At 35.5% G+C, this 17,781-nt stretch overlaps 1 protein-coding gene across 7 annotated transcripts in view; it reads right to left on the bottom strand.

Moving 5' to 3' along the window:
* The window catches only part of Dcaf6 (DDB1 and CUL4 associated factor 6), a 116,878-nt gene that overhangs the window by 63,744 nt on the left and 35,353 nt on the right, over window positions 1-17,781 (bottom strand). For 6 of the 7 annotated variants that reach the window (XM_070034140.1, XM_070034145.1, XM_070034143.1 and 3 more), the window contains exons 5-10: window positions 16,518-16,631; window positions 12,529-12,664; window positions 11,397-11,611; window positions 9,209-9,302; window positions 4,753-4,872; window positions 3,984-4,241 (exon numbers count right to left, since the gene is read on the bottom strand). In XM_070034140.1, coding sequence (XP_069890241.1) covers window positions 3,984-4,241; window positions 4,753-4,872; window positions 9,209-9,302; window positions 11,397-11,611; window positions 12,529-12,664; window positions 16,518-16,631 — 937 coding nt within the window. The remainder of the gene's footprint in view (window positions 1-3,983; window positions 4,242-4,752; window positions 4,873-9,208; window positions 9,303-11,396; window positions 11,612-12,528; window positions 12,665-16,517; window positions 16,632-17,781) is intronic. The other variant, XM_070034141.1, reaches the window with a different exon arrangement.

Raw genomic sequence — 17,781 nt, forward strand, 5'->3', positions numbered from 1 at the left:
GAGTGTTAGCCTTGAGCAAAAAAAGCTCAGGGACAATGACCAGGCCTTAAGTTCAAGCCCCAGGACTGGTACCAAAAGGAAAAAAGAAAGATGAATGGTTAAAAATTTGAGAGACATGGCTAGGCCCAGTGGTCATACTTGTAATCCTACTTAGGAAGTTGAGCTTGGAAAGATCACTGTTTGAGGCCAGCCTAGGCAGAACGTTTGTAAGACTTCTGGTGCCCTGCATCTTGTATATACATTTTTCTAATTTGGAGAGGGGAAGGGAAATAACAAAATGCTGAAATAAGGATATAGGTTTATCCACTTTAACAATGAGTTGTACAAGACACTATGTTGAAAACGAACTTTGCAGGGGGAGGGAGGAACTGGGGAAGTGGGGAAGGTAGGAATGGTAGGGGAAAAACAAAGGAGGAGGTAACAATGCTCAAAACGAAATGTACTCATTACCTTGTATAACTGTAACTCCTCTGTACACTATTTTCACAATAAAAAACATAAATAAAAAGAAAGTTGCAAGATTTCATCTTGAAAATAAGCTAGTTGTGGTGGTATACATCTGTCTTCACAGTAATGAGAAAGAAATGTGAATTCAAGGATCCTAGTCTGCCAACCCGCTGGAAATGATGAAAATAAAAAGGGCTGGGGGGTTCAAGTAGAAGAGTGCCCTCTAGCAAGAAGAAGGCCTTGAAACCCCAGTATCACACACCAAAAAAAAGTTTGAAAAACATAAGGGGTAAAATGACATGTTGCTGGGGCAGCAAAATGAATTGAAAGGCAGGCTACTTTAATACTGCTGAGCAACCCACTGAAATCTGGGGTCATTATTTTCTTCACTATTACTCGGTGATTCAGTTGTAGACTGAGGGAAGCAGCCAAGTTCAACCACAGGTAGAGTTTTGCCAGGTGGCTTTCACATCCTCATTGCCCCTTTCCTTCACTAATTAAAATGACAAAGAAAATGAAAGGGATATGAAGAAAAATCATGAACATTTACATAAAGAGGTATTCATAGCAAGACAGAAACAAATGTTTTCATTTTCTCTATGTTTATAGAACACATAAGTAGAAATATATTAATAGAAATCATAGTTGACAGTTACCTACTACACTCATCCAAAAGACAATTCTCAGTATTAATCAAACCATTGGGACTTAGGCTATGTTAAGTGCAAAAGGATTGGGAAAAAGACAAAACAAAAGAGAACAAAACACACAAGTCCTTACTGTTGAAAAGTTGGACTCCTGAAAGGGCTACTGTCCGAACAATTACAGAACATAACCTTTAAATATATGTCCTCAAATCTTCTTCATTAACAGTGATACTATCTTTGAAACACAAAAACTGATTATTCAGTTTAGTCAAGCAAAATTCTCTCAGTAATCTTCCAGTTAAAAACATGTTTACTTTTTTTGAAATGATAATATGTTCATCATAAAAAATACTGTAATATCTAATACACTAAAGACTGGAGATACAGCAATTTGAAATGTGGCATGAAAATGTATGAAATATCCATGGTAAAAGTAAAAAGAGCCGAGTGCTGGTGGCTCACACCTGTAATCGTGGCTACTCAAGAGGCTGACATCTAAGGATTGCAGTTCAAAGCCAACCTGGTAGGAAAGTCCATGAGACGCTTATCTGCAATTAACTACCAGAAAACCAGAAGTGGCACTGTGGTTCAAACGGTAGATCGCTCACCTTGAGCTGAAGAGCTGAGGGACAGTACCCAGGCCCAGAGTTTAAGTCCCACAACCAACAAAAAAAAGAAAAAGAAAATGAAATTCCAAAAGAATCAACTCAACTGTATTTAAGAAAAAAACACAACTAAGCTGGGTGTGATAGTGAACATCTGTAATACCTGTTCTTTAGAGACTGAAGCAGCAGGAGGATCATGAATGTGAATCCAGCCTGGGCTATGAAGCACTGTCTCAAAAACAAAAACACAACAAAAAACAGAGGAGTTGTAAAAGGCTCATGCTTAAAATCCTAGCTATTCAGAAGGTTGCCAGGGAACTCCTCTTTGAGGCAGCACCTCTCTTTACAGAGGATACTTTCCTTTCATGGCTTTCCTTTCACCTAAAAAATAAAAATAAAAATGAAATTAAAAAAATAAAAAAAACAATGTTGCCAATAAAGGCAGGAAAATCCAGCTCTGAAAATGCTAGGCTGGGCTGGGTACCATTGGCTTATAGGTACTCAAGAGGCTGAGATCTGAGGATGTCAAAGCCAGACTGGAGAAAAGTCCCCACGACTCTCATCCCTAATAAACTACCAAAAAAAAAGCTGGAAGTAGAGCTGTAATTCAAGTAGCAGAGCTCTAACATTGAGCACAAAAGCTCAGGGAGAGCACCCATGTCCTGAGTTCAAGCTCTAGGAACACACATAGAAACACATACATATAAGCCAGGCTGAAGGTGTGTCTCAAGGGATAAAGTACAAGCTGACAAAGGGGGAAAGGCCAAGCCCAGGTAACAGAGGTTGAAACTGGTTAAAATCTTTAAGAATATTTCTTCAGATATTATCCCTTCAAAATTTTCTGTCTCTACCAATTTTATTTGCTCTGCAAAGTAACCTTTTTAATTCCTTATGCTTCTACTTCTCAAACCTTTCAGAATAATTTTCCCCCTTAAATTGTATACATCTGTGCTTTGTCAATAATGAATACAGGAAACTTGTTTTTGCAGCTCAGCTTTAGCTTATTATCATGGAAAAATGTATAATGTTAACAGTTACAAAATTCACTCTGGCTTCTATTCATATAGAAACTAAGATCAATTGCCAAAAATGAGATATAGTGCTAAAGTAATGCTTAATTTAAAACACCCCATATTTGGCAATTTGGCATAAGTTTCCAGAGAAAGCAGAATAAAGAGACAGTTTTAGCAGCTAAGCTGTTAGGGTTTTTTTTTAATAGGCATTTGCTTTAGAGGTCTGACAGCTGTATCTTTAGCTATATTTCTTGATAATACTTTTAGTTCTATCTAAAATGCTTCCTTAGGAGAATCTTTAAAAATCAGCATTTTATTGTTAATTATATTTATGTGGGGGCTGGGAATGTGCTTTAGTGATAGAGTGCTTGTCTAGCATGCATGAAGCCCTGGCTACAATTCCTCAGTACCACATAAACAGAAAAAGCGGGAAGTGGCACTATGGCTCAAGTGGTAGTTATAGCTCTGAGTAAAAGAAGCTCAGACAGTGCCGAGGCCCTGAAGGTTCAAGTCCCAGGACTGGAAAAAAAAATAATTTTAAAAGTTGTATTTATGTGGATAAAGTATGCATAAACATAAACAAACATATATAAATGTAGTTTAAAATGCCAAGTACACTATAGACATAAAGATTAGTATATTGCATAGTTGGGAGGGAAAAAGGTTGAACATGAGAGAAAAATAGTATTTTCAAAGAATTTGAGTTATTTTTTATTTTTCAAAGAATTTGAGTTATTTTTGGATACTAACATTTAGTACTAGAAAGATGAAAATTTGGTAGAAATATTCTTTTTCAAGTATATAGTGGAGAAATAACTATTTTGGTAAAATATATTTTGTTGTTGATAAGAGGCCACATCAAATTCACTATCCAGAATATATAAAAAGATTAATTATCTTGAGGTAAAATAATATAGTGGGACTAACAATAAGGAACTATTATTTTCACTACCACTCTAATATAGACTCAAAGCCAAACACGGCTAGAAAAATATGATGGTCTGTAATCAAGTGTATTAAACTATGTAAAAACATCTGGTACCGTATCTTTATAAAACTGTGATGTAAATTAGATTCCTGCTATTTTAAAAAATTCATGCAATTCTTGCTACTTACATAAAACTCACTGAACTTTAAGGTGTATGTTCACATGTTACAAATCATTTTGATCATTTATTCCACCAAGAAGTTGATGTGATTCAAAACAGCCTAAAAAGTTTTCATTGCCAGAATTTCATCAGATGAACAGCCTACTTGAGTAAAATCCTCACCAGACTGATGATGTGTATGCTGTCCAGATGCTTCAACAGACTGCCTTTGTTCACTTTCTGGAGAAGACAACAAAGTAGAATGAGGGCTTTCCATGGAAGATGGTACTGAATAAGGCTGAACTGACATTGCAGAGGATGTAGACGGTTGAAGAAGTTGTTCAGCTGGAGTATCTACATCCATTGCAGTTTCACCCACTTCCAAATCAGGACTTGAAGGTACAGTAGGAAGAGCTGAAACATCAGACTGATTTGTTCCACCTTTAAAAAACACATGTTAATGCAAATCCAAATTTTTAAATGTTAAAAAACAACACTTAAGAGATATGTTTTGAAAAAACACATCCATGCATACATATACACAAAACAAATTATTATTTCAGGATATCAATAACAGCCACTAGTGGTTAGGTACAATTAACCAAATAGGCAGTCAAATAAAGGTGGGGGAGGGTAAAAAATAATCAATCTATAGCACATTCTTGTTAAACCTTTCCAAGTACAGAAAACTTGCTTATTTATAAAATTTATATATTTCCATTTTCAAGGTACATTTTAAAAGGGCTTAAAACTCACGTTTTTTTATTTTATTTTTGAGATAGGTAAAAGAGAAAGGCCTATAGAACTAGAAGGGACAAAATATACTAAAATCTGGTGATTACTATAGATATATAAAAATATCAATGATTTTGATGATGTAAATATGAATATAAGCTGGCTTCCATGACAGTTTTTCCCAGCTTTCCAATGACTTAAATTTAAGAAAAATTACCTCTAGGTCTAGATCTTCCTCGTCCTCTATTGCTTTGTGCAACCTCACTTGCTTCTTCAAACCATCTTGACAGCATGTCAGACATTCTCTGCATCAGTGACACATTGGGACTTTGCTCTCCTGTTACAACATAAATCTTATGAATGAGCTTAGTAGTAAGTCAGGAGCTCCCATTAATGCAAAAACCTAGACTTGAAAGAGCTTTAAAACCAGAAGTGGTGGTTCATGCCTATAATCCCAACTACTTGAGAGGCAGAGAAAGGATGATTTTATATTTGAGGTTAGTCCAAAGTTAGTATAACACTCTATCTCAAAAACCTAAAATAATTAGTTGGGTACTGATGGATGCCTGTAATCCTATTAGGGAAGCTGAGATTTAACTGCAGTTCAAGGCCAGCTCAGGCAGGAAAGTTAGTGAGAGTCCTCAAACTATAACTAGTGTGGTTGTACATGCCTGTCAGCTTCTTGGGATTATGAAATCAGCCTTTTGACTAATAAAGTCCACATGACTTCAACAGAAGCATGGCATGGTGGCCTGTATCTATCATTCTAGCTACAGGAAGCCTAAAATAGGTGGATCTCAATAGAGGAGTTCACCCAGGAAGGAAGGCCCTAACTAAAAAATAATGTGAAAAGGGGGATGGAAGTGTGGCTCAGAAGTAGGACACCTGGGCCTGGGAAGGTGGCTCAGAGGTAGAGTGCTTGCCTCGCATGCATGAGGCCCTGGGTTTGATCACTCAGTACCACATAAGCAGGAAAAAAAAAAAAGCTGGAAGTGGCGCTGTGACTTAAGTGGTAGAGTACTAGCCTTGAGCTGAAGAGCTGAGGGACAGTGCCCAGGCCCAGAGTTCAGGTCCCACGACCAACAAAAGAAAAAATAAAAAAAAAAAAAAAGAAGAAGTAGGGTACCTGATCAGCAAGTATTTGGCCACAAGCTCAAATCCCAGGACTTCCAAAATGAAAAAAAGAACTAAACAAAAAGGTTCAGAGCATGGCATGGCATGCATGAAGCCAGTACTAGAAAGAAAAGAAAGCAATTAAAAAAATCAATATGTCAAGGTGGGTGCAGGTGGCTCAGGACTGTAATCCTAGCTACGCAGGAGGCTAAGATCTGAGGATCTCGGTTCAAAGCCATCCCGAGTAAGAAAGTCTGTGAGACTCTTGTCTCCAATAAACCAATAGAAAACCAGAAGTGGAGGTATGGCTCAAGTGGTAGAGCACCAACCTTGAGGCTGAAGAGCTTAGGGATAGTGTGTAGGCCCAGAGTTCAAGCCCCACGACTGACAAATAAATAAATAAATAAATAAATGAATATGCCAGATAAATTATATTAATATATAAAAACCTACTAGGAGATTTCATTACATTTTATAATTTTTTATATTGACTTTTCACAGGAGTAGTAAGATCATCAAGAGTAAGGCTCACAACTCTATCTGTGCATATTTAGTACTTTCACAATATGATTGCCTAGATAGGAAGGGCATATGAATGCAAGGACTCATTAATTCTAAGTTGAACACATTGAAAGAAAGACCTGAACTCTTTCAAGAGCATTACTGCCAAACAGACACAAAATAACCCTGGGTTGGACCCTACTGCATTGTTAGTGGAGTGTGAACTTGTTCAAACACTTTGGAAAGCAGTATGGAGGTTCGACAAAAGACTCCACATAGAGCTCCCCTATGACCCAGCAATCCCACTTTTGGGCATTTACCCAAACGATCACAAACAAGGCCATACTAAGGCTACCAGCACAACTATCTTTATTGCAGCATTATTTACCATAGCTAAGATATGGAACCAACCCTAATGCCCCTCAATAGGTAAATGGATCAAGAAAATGTGGTGTACACACACACACACACACACACACACACACACACACACACACACACACACACACACACACACACACACACACACACACACACACACACACACACACACACACACACACACACACACACACACACACACACACACACTCTGGAATTCTATGTCTCCATCAGAAAGAATGACATTGCCCCATTTGTTAGGAAATGGAAAGACTTGGAAAAAATTATTTTAAATGAAGTAAGCCAGGCCCAAAGAAACATAGGTCCCATGGTTTCCCTTATTTGCAATAACTAGTACATGTGTAGGACAAGCAGAAAAGGCCAAAAGCTATGTACATATGACCATATAAAATGACCTTAAGCAGAATGAACCCCAAGATAGGGACACAAATATCTTTTTTCTTTCTTGCTATTGTTTCTAACATATTTATAATGTATCATGTGATTTTTTTTGTTTCACTATAAAATGTTCCTCCCCCACGGTATGTACAACCCCTGTTTTCATTATATTTGATGTCAGTGCCCTGCATCTTGTATATACACTTCTCTAATTCGGGGAGGGGAAGGGAAAAAACAAAATGCTTAAATAAGGATACAGGTTGACCCACTGTAACAATGACGTGTACAAAACACTATGTTGAAAAACCGACAAAAAAAATAAAAATAAAAATCATTTTAAAAAAAGAAAAGAAAAAGAACTTTACAACTTCGGGGATGGGGGGACAGCGGGTAGTTATAGAGGTGGGAAGGAAGGGATGGTAGGGGGAAAACAAAGGAGGAGGCAACAATGCTCAATAGGAAATGTACTCATTACCTTGCTCATGTAACTGTAACCCCTCTGTGCAGCATTTTTACAATAAAAAAATGTAAAAAAAAATAACCCTGGGTTTTGCATGAATTATCCCGAAAATTGATTTGGCAAGTTACAGTATTTGAAACTAGCCAGAAGTATTTTGGCTCTTCTATTACTCCCTTTCCTCTTTTTAAGCAAACAAGGACATTTTAAAATTGAAAGTACATGTCCAATTAAAATTGTAACAATTCCTTGCTAATATGGTCCTCAGTATCCTAGTATTGTTAATGCTGTTGCAGCATACACATTTCAGAGGGAGGATTAAGAAAAGTTTAACTCAAGTATGGCTTTTGGAAGTTTCAGTGTAATATTTTTATTCACTCAAATATCTTTGGCAAAAATTTAGTCATATTAAATTCTATGGAATACAGTCTTTTACTTACATGGCATTACTATGATTAAGTATCATGTATTATATTACTAAGGAAGAGATAGAAAATGGATACAGGTAAACAAATGTCACAAAACGTTTGGAATTTAAAGTCACTCTGAGCTCCATAACTTCCTAATTGTGACTTCAGACAAGTTATCTAACCTGTCTGTACTAAAACAGCTTCACTGCTAAATGAAGTGTTATATCAAAGGATGGCTGCCAAAAAATAAATGCTCAGAATACTGTATTTGGTACATTTATAGTCACTTGAAATATGAATTTACTTTCTTCATCTAAATTCTCTTTGATGGTATTTTTATATATAGTAGAAAAGAGTACAAAGAAAGCAAAAAATCAGGAAGTGGTGCTGTGGCTCAAGTGGTAGAGCGCTTGGCTTGAGCTGAAGAGCTCAGGGACGGCGCCCAGGCCCAGAGTTCAAGCCCCACAACCGACCAAAAAAAAAAAAAGAAATGTATTCATTACACCTGATGTGTAACCCCTATGTACATCACCTTTATAATAAAAAAAAAGAAAGAAAGCAAAATACAATCCTTGCTTCACTACTGTAGTATCTTTGCCTGGTCTTTCCTTAAAATGGTAATAATATATGCCTGTATTCCTTATATGCTTTGCTATATTATATGCAGATTTAAATGAGATGTATGGAAAGTGTTTTGTAAAAGTAAATGAAGATGCTGTAACATTTTAAAAAATACATACAATTTAAAAATGAAATTTGCTTTTATACTTTCTGTGGAATCAGAAATTTACATTTATTCCTTTACGTATACATATGTAACGTCAAGGATAACTGTGTTTACATATAAAAATAGAATGTTAATGATCAAGTAACATCAAGAATAATATATTAAGCAATATATGCTTTTGGTCATAAAAAGTTTTAGACATTAGAGTAAGATTTTGACTAAGACTCATTTGATAAAATACACTTAGATTAATCCTGTTTTAAAGTATGTTATTTTAAAGCTTCCAAAGTAATTTCTTATGCTTATCACTTAAGGCATTTGACATTTTTTATTATAAAACACTCAAGCTAGAAATTTAAACTAGACTATTTTTCTAATGTCTAGTAGAAGCTAAAATTAAGCAGTGTGATAACACTCAATATTCCATTGGGCAATGGACGCTCTTATATTTTCAGTGTGAATATAAATTATTTCACACTTTGGAAAGTAATCTGATAATTATTAAAATTAAAATCAACTTGTCCAATGACTCAGCTATTCTACATCTAGGAATTTATTTGAAGATATATTTGTACAGGTATAAGATAATACGGATATTTATAAGAGTAAGAAATTAGAAATGAGCTAAAATACCATTTAATTTAAAATACCATACACTGCAAAGATCTGACCAATGTATACTTACCATCTCTTTCTCGTTCACTTTCAGGCCTGGCTCTCGGGCCAGTATCTGACCAATCACCACGAAGTCTCAAACGCTTAACTGGAGGCTGTCGTAACTAAAGATAAGGATAGGTAGATTCTATGTAAGTCTAAACAAAAATGTATTCACTTTCCAACCTTTTCCCCCTCCCTGACGAAGATTGAACCTAGACCTTGTACACACTAGGCAAGCACTAACACTTAGCTGTATCTCTAGCCCTCAACTCTGAAAGTATACTTTTAAGTCTAACAGATAATTCCCATTTCCCTACTACCTTTATTAAGTACATAAACGAGATGGTAGCTGAGTATATGAGACATTGATACAATACTTCATCAGTCTTTTGGAGCACTCTTCATAAATAACTACTGATGCTCACAATCCATAATTAGTATAGATGGTATACTTATTGTTAACCTAAAGCATCTGAGTGAAATTTAGAAATCACTGACAACAGAATTTAACCTCCTTAAACTTTAGTTTTGAACTGTTGTGTCTTTGTAAGTTACCTACATATATAACAATAAAGTCATTACGTTTACCTTTATTTGGCAATTTACTCTCCAGTTCTCCCCAGTATTATAAGCTTTATCACTTTCCTCAAACTTTGTAATCCTGTTATCCTGGGATATTAATTTCTTGTTACTTCAGGGAAAACAAAGAACATCCTGTGGAACTGACACCAATTTCCTCAGCTAAATTCTGTAAATTTACCTCTACAACTTTTTAACTCCTAACTTTTCTCAAGGATGCATCATTTATTCTGTTAACGCCTTAATCACTCCAATTTGTGTTTTTTATTTCTTCAGTCCATAATCACCCAGCCTTAACAATTATTCTATTCTTTACCTACATCCATTTCTTCCATCTTGTTCTAACAATATGCTGAAGGGTCTTAAGAACTTCAAGCTATAATTTTAAAAACAACATGGTAATATATATATAATATATATTATATATATGTATATATATATACAATTGTCCCAATTTTTCATTTATACTTTAAGATATTGCTCAAGTTTTACTAGTGTTGCCAGTAAAAATCTATTCTCTATTCTGTTCTATTTTATAGAATTTAGTATTTATATATAATTCTATTAAATTTCATACATTTGCTTGGCATAGTGGTATACATTTATAATCTCAGCACACGGGATGCAGAGGCAGAAGAATCACAGGTTGGAGGCCAGTCTGTTACAAAGTGAGTTTCAAAAAATAAAGTTATCTAGGTACAGGGAACTCATAGCTGTAATCCTAGCTATTCAAAAGGCTAGATCCAAAGGACTGGCATTCGAAGTCAACCCCCACAGAAAAGTCCTAGAGACCCCATGTCCATAACCAGTAATACCCTTGGCTAAAAGTGTAACCCCCCCAAAAATAATAAATCCTTAAAAACTCAACAACCCAATCAATAAGTGGGCTTTATTAAAGACTTAAAGAGAGACATCGCAGAAGAAGGATTGCTGAACACATGGGCACAAATAGGCTGTTGGAAGTTTATCATCTCATTTTCTATTATTTTAACTGCCTTTTTGTAAGGGCTAAAAGTATTGATCTTTCTTGTTGTTCTGAGCATTTATGGAGTTAAACAAACATTTTGCTATTAAATGTTTTTTGCTATTAAATTTTGCTATTAAATTTGTCTTTAAATCAGCTCCTAAAGCCAGATGCCTGGCTTATGCCTGCAATACTAGCTACTCAGGAGGCTGAGATCAGAGGATAAAGGTTCGAGGCCAACCCAGGCAAAAAAGTCCAAAAGACTCTTCAGTTACCACCAAAAAGCCAGAAATGGAGCTGTGACTCAAGTGGTAGAGTGCTAGTCTTGAACAAAAAAGCTCAGAGACAGCTCCCAGACCCTGAGTTCAAGCCCCAGGACCAGCACAAAAAAAGGAAAAAAAATCAGTTCTCAGTACTTTTTCTTTCAAGCCCTACTCTCAACTGGGGGGTTTAGTTCAGAGGTATAGCACTTGCCTAGTATGAGTAAGATCTTGGGATGATGCCTAGCACCACAAGAAAAATATTTTAAATAGGAAAACTGTCTTATTTGACACATTAGAACAATACTCATCACCCTTTTTGCTTTTGTTAATTTAGTTATTTTGCCTTCAGGCTCAGAAGTCACTGGATAATTCCTCAATCTGATAAAGAACAGAGTTTTGAGCAAAGTTACCTCTTCTTGTCTCTCCTCTGATGAAGGAGTCTTAAGTTCTCGTGCTGTATCATCTTTTGGGTCAAAAAGATAGATATAATCTGAAGAATAACTAACAAGAATCTCTTGGCCATCTTCACTGTAACACAGAGATGTCACTCTGCAGGACTTGTTATTAAGATGAGAAGGGATAAAGCGAGCAACCATTCCAGTAGTCCCCCGACCTGCATAATTCCCTAAATCAGAAAGCAGGAAGTTACATCTTTAGAAAGCATAATGTTTTAAAGTTTAAAAACTCAACCTAAATTATGATATATGTAACAATGAAGTGATATAAATACAAACTATCTCAGTCTACTTACAAAAATGTTATTTTTTACTTATCAGAGATCATAACAAAATATATTATAAAAATAATATATTTCCAAAAAAATTCATGATTGTTTGGAATCTAGCATATATATTTTGTTTAAATACAAGTTATGTAACTAGCCTACGATAATCGTCACAATAAATCATTTTTAATGCCTTCAAATTAAGATCGTTTTTTAACAGGAAAGTTGATAGCATATAATACGGAATGAAATTCCAATTTTTTTCTCCTTAGTGAATGATATAGATGTAGGGCCTTTCCCATGCTAGGCAACTGCACAATACTAAATTACAGGTGCCTTAGCCCACAGTTTTATGAAACAAGGTTTCATTATAAACTCAGCCTGGCTGTAAACTCACTATGTAGACAGGCTGACCTCAAACATAAAATCCTCTAGCTTCTGCTTCTCCAGTGCTGGGATGATATGCTTATACTACCACACCTGATTTACAATTTTGATTTTAATTAACTGTGTTAATCTCCTATTTCAGATGTCCAGCTAGAAATGTAAGAAAGGATTTCTGTTCTCTTAAGAGATCCATTTTGTGGTAATATTTTTAAGGCAGTCTTGGGAAACGAACACATTAAGTGTTAAAACTGATAAGAGCACCATCCCAATACAACATTAAAAACACACTGAAATATCTTTTAAGAATAACCTATATCCTTTACATTTATGAATTCTTATACCAAGCTATAGAAATATTCAATTACCAAATGTCACAAAAATTTATTCTTTAAATTAATGGAGACTCATGTATTCTTTAATATCATCTTTACCTGTAGCTCTTGTGCCAAGCATGCGCCGATCATATATTCGAACTGAGCTGTCAGAACAGCCAACAGCAAGGTAATATGGGACTGGTGGACAAATAGCTACAGATGTGGCAGCACGTCGACAGTTAATTAAAATATCCTATAAAATATCAGGACATTACCAATTAAAGAGGATTTATAGTAGTAAAAATGACATATTTAAATATTTTTACTTTAGTGATGAGAAAATAATTTCCCATTTTGAGAACTGTATTTTGGTTTTGTTGTTTGTTTGCTGGGTTTGAACTTAAGGCCTTGAACTCACTTGGTCTGCTTGCTCATGGCTGCTCATGAACCACTTGAGCCATACCTCCAAATCAGCTTTTAGTTGGTTAATTGCAGATGGAATCTCACAGACATTTCTTCCCTGGCTGAGTAGTTGAGATTACAAGTATAAGCCACCACTGCCCAGCTAGTATTTTTGCTTTAAAAATACTTTATTGTTATTACAGAGGTGATGTACAATGGAATTACAATTACTTGAGTCAAGTACATTTCCTTTTGTACAGTGTCATCTGTTCCCTCACTCTCCCAGTTCCTCCCTCCCATCTCCACCCATGAGTTGTATAGTTCATTTTCATCAATGTCCAGTGAGCTCCACTGCTATACTTTTTCACCCTTTTTCCTTGGATTCTGAACCCTCTCCCTACCCTCCTGAAGATATACACATGAATACACCAGACATAAGGTAAAGAAGACAGAATCAACAAAAATTTTTTGTTTCCGTATCTTGGAGTTCATTTCACTATGTGTATTATTTTATATAAATATGAAGAGGCACTTAGGCATTGCACCTTTTTAATTCTCTCCTAAAATATCTTCTTTTGGTCTCATTGCATATATGTAGAATCCTGTATAATTTGTCATGTCCCAGTATGTTTTAGATCTAACTTATGCAGATCAGAGAGAACATGGTATTTTGGTTTTATAAATTTACCTTTTAATTCTCTATCAGAAACTCTTTCAGAATTTTTTTCCTTTTATTGGTGGTACTAGAATTTGAACTCAAGGATTTATACTTGCTTCATAAGTGACAAGCCCCCAAACCCCTTTTGTTTTATTTTTTTTGATAGGATCTGTAATTTTGCCTCGGGCCCTCCTTAACATTGAGCCTTTTAACCAATATTCATTTCCATGTAGCTTGTGTTACTGGCATATACTACCATTCCCAGCCTGTTGATTGAGGTGGGGTGGGGGAGGGTCACTAACTTTTCACCTAGGCTGCCCTCTAACCTATAGAACTCTGACTCCCAAGTAGCTGGGATTACAAGCAAACACCACTATGCTCGGTCCCCTGATCACAAATAACTGAGTCTATACAGAACCAAAATAAATATACTCAATATATATTCTACCTTAGCAACTCATTATAAAGAAAGTATTTTTCTTTATAATTTTCTATAAATCTCAAAAATTCGTTGATTTCTACCACATTACAGTGTATTCGTATACAAGTTAATCCGAATAAAAATACATAGAAATACTGAGATGTAAAAACAAATTAAGATCTGATTAATACAAAGTATATTCTAAAAAGGAACAAATAAAAACTGCTGCTACAGAGTTTAGGAATATGGCTTAGTGGTAGAGTGCTTGCCTAGCATGCATAAAGCCCTGGGTTCACTTAATATAATTTTTTCCAAGTCTTTCCATTTCCTAACAAATGGGGCAATGTCATTCTTTCTGATGGAGGCACAGAATTCCATTGTGTATATATACCATATTTTCTTGATCCATTCATCTATTGAGGGGCATCTGGGTTGGTTCTATAGCTTAGCAATGGTAAATAAGGCTGCAATAAATATAGTCGTGCTGATAGCTTTAGTGTGAACATTTGGGTAAATGCCCAAAAGTGGGATTGCTGGGTCATAGGGGAGCTCTATGTGGAGTCTTTTGAGGAACCTCCATACTACTTTCCTAAGGGGTTGAAAAAGTTTACACTCCCACCAACAATGCAGTAAGGTTCCCTTTTGGCCACATCCCCTCCAGCATCTGTTGTTATTAGAGTTCTTGATTATAGCCATTCTAACTGGGGTGAGGTGGTATCTCAGTGTTGTTTTGATTTGCATTTCTTTTATGGCTAGAGAGGTTGATCATTTCTTCATGTGTCTATTGGCCACCCTTTTTTTTTGGGGGGGGGGTCCGGTCGTGGGGCCTGAACTCTGGGCCTGGGTGCTGTCCCTCAGCTCTTCAGCTCAAGGCTAGCGCTCTACCACTTGAGCCACAGCGCCACTTCCGGCTTTTTTCTTTTTGTTTATGTGATGCTGAGAAATCGAACCCAGGGCCTCATGCATGCAAGGCAAGTGCTCTACCACTGAGCCACCTTCCCAGCCCCCTTCTTTCCTCTTCAGAGAACTTTCTCTTTAAGTCTTTAGCCCATTTATTTATTGGACAGTTGTTTCTTTGAAGATTTGTTGTTGGTGGATTTAATCTTTTGAGTTCCAGGTATATTTTAGATATGAGACCCTTGTCCGTTGTATGGCTAGTGAAGTAAGCCAGGCCCAAAGAAACATAGGTCCCATGGTTTCCCTTATTTGCAATAACAAGTATATGTCTGAGTCAAGCAGAAAAGGTCAGATAAGTTGATGTTAGGGAAATGAACCCTAAGATACGTATTCAAATGTTTTTTTCTTTCATGCAATTGTTTCTAACACATTTATAAGATTATTTCTTTGTTGCTTTGTATGTCCCCCCCCCCCATGGTATAACCCCTGCTTTCACTGTATTTGATGTTGGTATAATTTGTGGAGGGGGAAAAAAAACAAATCGTTCAAATAGGGATACAGGTGGGCCCATTGCAACAATGAGACGTACAAGTCCTTATGTCGAAAATGAACTTTACAACTTTGGTGGGGGTGGGGGAGGAAGAGGGTTGGGTGGGGAGGCAGGGGGGAGGATGGGATGGGAAGGGGAAACAAGGGAGGAGGCTACAATGCTTGATAAGAATTGTACTCATTATCTTGCTCATGTAATTGTAACCCCTCTGTTCAGTATTTTCACAATAAAAAAAAAAATCAAGTGAAGGGTAAACAAAGGAGGAGGCTGCAATGCTTGGTAAGAAATGTACGCATTATCCTGCCCATGTAATTGTAACTCCGCTGTACAGTATGTTCACAAATAAAATAAAATTAAATTTAAAAAAAATCAAAAAAATAAAAAGCCCTGGGTTCAATTCCTCATTACCACATAAACAGAAAAGGCTGAAAGTGGCACTATGGTTCAAGTGGTAGCCTTGAGCATAGAGAGGCTCAAGGACAGTGAGTGCCCAGACCCTGTGTTCAAGCTCAAGACGGGGGGGGGGGGGGGGGGGAATGCTGCTACAAAAATAATTCAAGAAACTTATATTTCCACAATTGTAACCAATTTTTAAAATAAGCTAAATTTCATATATTAATATAGAGTGCCTAATAATCATATTCACGTAATAAACATCTTCAGAAATGTAAAAACTCTTATCCAATGTATGGAACAAGTTACTGTCTCATTAACTATACTAGAAATGCCATTACTGTTAGTGCATTTGATAGGCAAGACAGTACAATCTACCTTTCCTATGGCCAGTATTATAATGTATATAGCAGAAGATAATTATTAACTATTAATCAGACCTGGTGGCTCATGGCTATAATCCTAACAACAAAATAGACTGACATCAGAGGATCAAGATTTGGCAGGAAAGTCTGTGAGAATTTTATCTCAAATTAACCACCAAAAATCTGGAAGTAGAAGTGTGGCTGAAAGTGCTAGAACTACCATTTTCAGGGGGGGAAAAAACTAAGGGAATACCCTGGCCTTGAGTTTAAACTCCAGTACTGACACCAAAAACATTATAATTGAAAATATCAGTAAAACAAAATTTAGGAGTAAATCTTATCAGCTCCAAATAAATAACTATCCAAATTTAGTTATAACTATAACTTTTCTGTATCATTTATATAAAATTAGATTCTTACATCTTTGCAGTCTTCTTTTGTACAGCTAGTTTTGATGCGTGTGTCAAACCACCTAACAGTTCCATCTTCCCCACATGAGAGAAAGGTGTAAGGGTCATTTGGTACAGTCATAACCTGAAGATACAAGCAAAAGTACAGGTGACATTACAAATATTCAAACAGGTGGCTCTGAAACACACTACTAATATTTCATAAAATGATTAATGTGAAGGCAACAAAACCATTATTTTGAATTATCTATGACTTATCTACACCATGATTTAAAACAGTGTAATACAAGTAGACAGACACCAGAACAATATTATTATTTTGAAATTATAATTACTACAACTTCAGATATACTACAACTTCAGATATACTACAACTTCAAAAATATGAACAACTCTTCAAAAATATTAACAACTTTTACAATAAAGATTATCCCCTAGATATATTCAAACTACTTAAGATCAATTTTTTATATTTTCTATAAGTAAATTTATCCTATATTACAAATATGTGATAAAATTTTCTTCTCTAATCTTTTTTAAAAGGCTGCTGAAATGATTTAAATGAATAAATGCACTTCTCAAAAAGAATCTTATATGGTGGTAACAGTTACATCACAACATAAATTTATTTAATGTTACAGAATTGTACAATCAAAAATGTTTAAATCAACGTTACATACACTTTTCCACAATAAAATATTTTTAAAGAATTAGAATATTTTAAATGGTTCTGTAACCACTTCTAATTCAGGGATTTTAAGACAATCAGTTAATGTTCTCTTGTGACCTCTGTCTCCAAAAGTTCTCTTCCTCTGTCTTTGGGTATTTAATATTTTCATATATGGTTTATGTACTCAAACAGTGGAAAACATGTTCCTATGTTTAAAAAATATTGTATATGCTCCAAAGTGATATAATTCATTAATTATTTTAAAAATGCAAATGAACACATAAGGAAATAGTACTAAATATCATTGGAACGGCCAAGATCAAAGAAACGTATTATTGATGAATACATGGAGAAGCAGAAATGTATTGTCAATGGGAGTATACAAAGGTGCAATTACATAGAAAACAATATGTTAGTATTCACTAGTTTAGATGTATGCCTTTTCAATAAAATAAACACCTGCATACATCATCTAGATACATGTATTAGAATGTTCATAGTGGCACTGGATGAGCCAAATACTGAAACAAAAAAATTCTTACAATATGAGATTAGTATAGCAATAACCAAACTATACCAGCTTCAGCAACATAAATAAATCTAA

The sequence above is a fragment of the Dipodomys merriami genome, unplaced genomic scaffold (genome assembly GCF_024711535.1).
Source record: "Dipodomys merriami isolate MVZ:Mamm:240054 unplaced genomic scaffold, mDipMer1.0.p SCAF_24, whole genome shotgun sequence".
NCBI classification, from domain to species: Eukaryota; Metazoa; Chordata; class Mammalia; order Rodentia; family Heteromyidae; genus Dipodomys; species Dipodomys merriami.